Source organism: Anarhichas minor, unplaced genomic scaffold (assembly GCF_050575085.1).
Source record: "Anarhichas minor isolate MPS153535 unplaced genomic scaffold, ASM5057508v1 ptg000031l, whole genome shotgun sequence".
Lineage (NCBI taxonomy): Eukaryota > Metazoa > Chordata > Actinopteri > Perciformes > Anarhichadidae > Anarhichas > Anarhichas minor.
In genome coordinates, this window is record NW_027466477.1 from 234,619 (window position 1) to 239,154 (window position 4,536).

A 4,536-nucleotide genomic window follows, 5' to 3' on the forward strand; every position below is an offset into this window, starting at 1 on the left:
GATTTAAATCGCCCTTTTCTATTTTTTATTCCAGAAAGAAGTGAATATTTCATCAAACAGCAGCACGTGTGTATATGAAAGCACTTGAAAAAGATTTCTTAAACGGAGATGAAAAGATGATTTGTGCCTCAACACATTTTAAAACTTAATTTTAGACCAGTGACCTCAGACAATGACCTGTGTGGTTTAGATGGCCTTTTATTTATTTATTTATTTTCTCCTTGTCGTCCCAATTTCAACAAATAAATGTGTATTTAATATCTTCTCAGCCTTCTTTGATTAAGATGAAGAAATAGGATCAATATTGTGAAGGACAAAATCAAATCAAAAGAAAAAAAAAAAAAAGATCTATAATAATCCTATAATAAAAATTAACAGGTTGTGAGAGAAACGTGTATAATATCCAACATGATGATACAATACTGATAGAGGCTCATATGGAGCATCGTAGACCCACTCAGGATTATTATATAGGTACCATAGTGATGTTTCAGTGTAAGACCATCAGCACACAGATCAATCACTGAGACACTGGTGAACAAACTCAAACTGATAAATTTAATTGCTGCCCCATAATTCCTGTTGCGCCTTTGTGTTTCGATCATTTGTAAGAAAAAAAAAACTCGCAGCTTCAAACGAAACGAGGACTTGAAGTCGGTCCAATGAAAAAAAAAGAAAGAAAAACGAAACACACACGAGTGTGTAAGCGCCATAGAAAACTGTTCACCTTATTACACAAACCAAATTAACCACTCAGCCAATATTGTGAGCCTAAGAGGTCCGATGACTGCCTCGCCAGTTCGTTACTTTCATTAGAAAGATGTTATTTGCCAAATAAACGGAATAATGAAAGTAATAAAGACAATTACAAACTCGTTTGAATCATAAGAAAACACCCGGAAGTTAAGCAGAGATTCTACTGCAGCAGCGCAGAGGAAAAACGGGGTGTTTATTTGTCAAAAAAAGGCTTTATTAAAGCGAAGATGGTTCGTTTATTACGGAGTAATTTGTAATATGTTGAGACAATTACTGACTTTCATTGATTGACTTCAGACTTGATTTAAAAGTATGAATTACTAATTAAAGACACTGAGAAATGTCAGACTCGTGCAATGTAATGTGATATAAAGAGAGAAAACAAAACAAAGGGGATGTTGAAGTCTACAGCTCTGTTGTTATGGATGTGATTGATGCACATACACCGTGGGAAGAAATTCACCTGAAGAAGCCTTTTTTTATTCACTGTAGCGACATTAAAAAAAGTGTTTTCCTCTAAAAAGAAAATATGAAAATCGGATGATTTGTTTCAGAGCACATCTGCTTGTTTCAGCAGTTCTCTCGCAGTCAGTGAGCTGAAACAAAGCAGAATAATTCGGCCCATATATGGTGCAACAACTTAATTAAAACCAAGGGACTTCACCTCAGTTGCAGATTTTCATTTGTCCAAAAAAAAGGGGAGATTTTGAACCATAAAAAAAATTCGTCCAGCCTAAGCGACGAAACCCGTGAAAAGGAACATGTTTTTGGAGCCTCCGTGCAGAAGATAAAGAGTCAGAAAGCCAACAGACGGGCAGGGAGAAGAGGCAGAGGGGGAATACTATGTGAAATCCTGCCCAAGGTATACGCTCGCTTAAAAGGCTTAAAAGCTTGGAGAAAATTGGATCAGGGAGAATCGTCACCCAACTTTCATTATTTCCAAGTGGTGTGATTGAATTAAAGGGCAAGATGGTGGTTGGAGAGGAGTGGGGGTGGATGGGTAGAGGGGTGGTGGGGGCGGCGGCGGCGGTGGAGGAGTGCGTAATGGCGTGGTATTAAATTCTAATTAGAGATGCAGGGGATCAATGATAGGGAGGTTGGACAGCCCGGGCCCCCAGTGCCAGCCCAATAGACTGATGAGTTATTGTCATGTAAAAAAGCGCTAGCAATAAGACCAAACGCTTTGCTATTGTCCAAGCGGAAAGAGCCAAGTTTATTATGAGGACTATATGCTCTAGAGACCTCGGGCTAGGCGGCTCTTAGGGGGCTTTTCATAAAACAGGGCTAGGTTCCTATAAAGGAGGCCAGTTTTGGAGCAGGCGCTGAGCAGTGAACATCTACCCACCGTCCAGCCTCCTTCCAACCAGTTCAAACCAAACAAGTCATCTTTCCCCCCCAACTCAGACCGCGCGTCCTCCTCATTTTTATTTCGATTATTTTTTTTTATTTTTTACTTACTAACCCAATTTTTTTGGGGGGTAGTTTTTGTTTGACTTTTCTTTTTCCGGGAGGTGCAGCTTTTTAACTCCACCGAGCTTTCTCAAATGTATAAAATGGAGTATTCTTACCTAAATTCCTCTGCCTACGAGTCATGTATGGCCGGGATGGACACGACGAGCTTGGCATCGGCCTATGCGGACTTCAGCTCGTGCAGTCAAGCCAGTGGGTTTCAGTACAATCCCATCAGGACCACTTTCGGGGCCACCTCCGGCTGTCCGTCCCTCACGCCGGGGTCTTGCAGCCTGGGGACCCTGCGGGACCACCAGAGCAGTCCATACGCCGCAGGTAAGCAGCGGCTCCGGAGCCTCAACCCGCCGTAATATAGGACGCCTTGATTGCATTTGAAAATGGAAATGTGTTTAGTATTTACCAAACGAAATTTGCTTACACAAATGAAAGAATTTATCACGTTAGAAGCGATTGCAGGCAAGCGTAATTCGGTTACGGGGTTACACTATCCCAGTCACACCCAAAAACCGCCAACAGAATTATCTTAAGCTGCCAAAATGATAGGCATAATTTATTTACTTTGCGATGAGACATAAAGCTTCGAAAATAATTAGATAACCAAAGACTAAAGCTCATTATTGGCACCGAATTGGAGCTACAGTAGCAGCAAGCGGGGCGGATGGGAGCATTATGACAAGTTTTCAAATTTGAGCCTCAATGTGAGGAGCAACAATTAGTTTAACATCACAATTAACCGCATCACAGGTCAGCGACGTTATCAATTCAGAACTAATTCTCAGGTATCAAAGGCATAATACAATTGAAAGCTTTCGCCCAGCGCCCACAACCGGATTTTATACAATATATCGAGTTTGAATTTACCTCCATTTGACAACATCACAATTGCACACACTCATATGTCACGCTGCACGGATGAGACCACTGCACGTCTAACGGTTTTTATTCATTTCGTTTACAGTTCCCTACAAACTCTTCACGGATCACGGCGGACTGAACGAGAAGAGGAAGCAGAGGCGCATCCGGACCACGTTCACCAGCGCCCAGCTGAAGGAGCTGGAGCGGGTTTTTGCTGAAACGCACTACCCGGACATCTACACCAGAGAGGAGCTGGCACTCAAAATCGATCTGACTGAAGCCAGAGTGCAGGTACGGACGCCAGCCTGCTCCCATTATACGCGCGATTACGCGCGATTACGCACGCGTGGATTTATGATGCAAATAAGAAGCATTTTTAACACATCGCATCTAATTACTTACTTTTAATAGATTTTAGTGAAATAAGATATTTACTTATTACTTTGACATGATCAACTGACCTCCAACTGCTGGCACCATACACTCCTGCATTAATGCACACCATCACATGGGGGGTTTGTCTTTAGGGACACTTGAGACATTTAAACATCAAAACGCATTTATAAGCACAATGACTTAGAGTTCATTCCTCTAGATGTGCGCCGTATAGCCTTGTTGTCATGTCTACTTCAAAACTGAGCGAATAACTATAGAGCAGTGATGCACTTTGTTTGCTCACAAACCAAGCCTTCATGGTTTAACTTTTGTACTTCGCTCTTTCTCGTTTTTCCAGGTGTGGTTCCAAAACCGTCGCGCCAAGTTTCGCAAACAGGAGCGGGCAGCTGCAGCGGCCGTAGCAGCTGCCAAGAACAATTCCGGAAAAAAGTGCGACCCCAGAGATGAAGACAGCAAAGACAACAAATCGACCGACCCCGACAGCACAGGAGGACCGGGCCCGAACCCCATCCCCACCTCCAACTGCGGAGGACCGAGCCCCACCGGAGGCCAGGTCAACACCACCGGGAACGGACAGGTGGACCAAGTGAAGAACTCCGTGTCCACCGGCATGGGGGTGACAGCGGCAAACCAGGGGTGGGCCACCGCCCCGGGGACCATCACCTCCATCCCGGACTCATTGGGCGGGCCGTTCGCCAGCGTACTGTCGTCTTTGCAAAGACAGAACGGAGCCAAAGCTACATTAGTAAAGACCAGCATGTTCTAATGAAGCTTCACATCGAAAGGGGGGAGAAACAGAGAAGCTCCCCCATCCTCCGGAGACCGAAAAGCAATTGCCCACGACAGACTTAAGGACACTAAAAAGCAGTGAAAAAGAAGTTGACAACTCTTGTTATTTTATTTTTATGCCTTGCGCCGTTTCTTGTGGTCAGTTGACACATTTGCTGTGAAAATATCCATCTTGACAAGTCATATTGTCTGCTAATAACATCGTTTTGGTTTCATTAAAACGAGTGCAAGTTGGGTGAAACGTTTCCACGTGTTTCATCTAAAGACTGA

General features: G+C 43.5%; 1 protein-coding gene across 1 annotated transcript; it reads left to right on the forward strand.

The window, feature by feature from the left end:
* Window positions 1-1,514: 1,514 nt before the first annotated feature.
* On the forward strand, window positions 1,515-4,243 carry phox2bb (paired like homeobox 2Bb). Its single transcript, XM_076105277.1, has 3 exons — window positions 1,515-2,541; window positions 3,185-3,372; window positions 3,815-4,243. The coding sequence occupies exons 1-3, from the start codon at window positions 2,301-2,303 to the stop codon at window positions 4,241-4,243; spliced, it is 858 nt and encodes a 285-aa protein (XP_075961392.1). The 5' UTR covers window positions 1,515-2,300.
* Window positions 4,244-4,536: the final 293 nt, after the last annotated feature.

Excerpts from the sequence above, each read along its gene's own strand:
- phox2bb (XM_076105277.1), top strand. The coding sequence starts at position 2,301 with ATGTATAAAATGGAGTATTCTTACCTAAATTCCTCTGCCTACGAGTCA. Across the intron at positions 2,542-3,184 it reads GAGCAGTCCATACGCCGCAG|TTCCCTACAAACTCTTCACG; the intron begins GTAAGCAGCGGC and ends TTTCGTTTACAG. Across the intron at positions 3,373-3,814 it reads TGACTGAAGCCAGAGTGCAG|GTGTGGTTCCAAAACCGTCG; the intron begins GTACGGACGCCA and ends TCGTTTTTCCAG.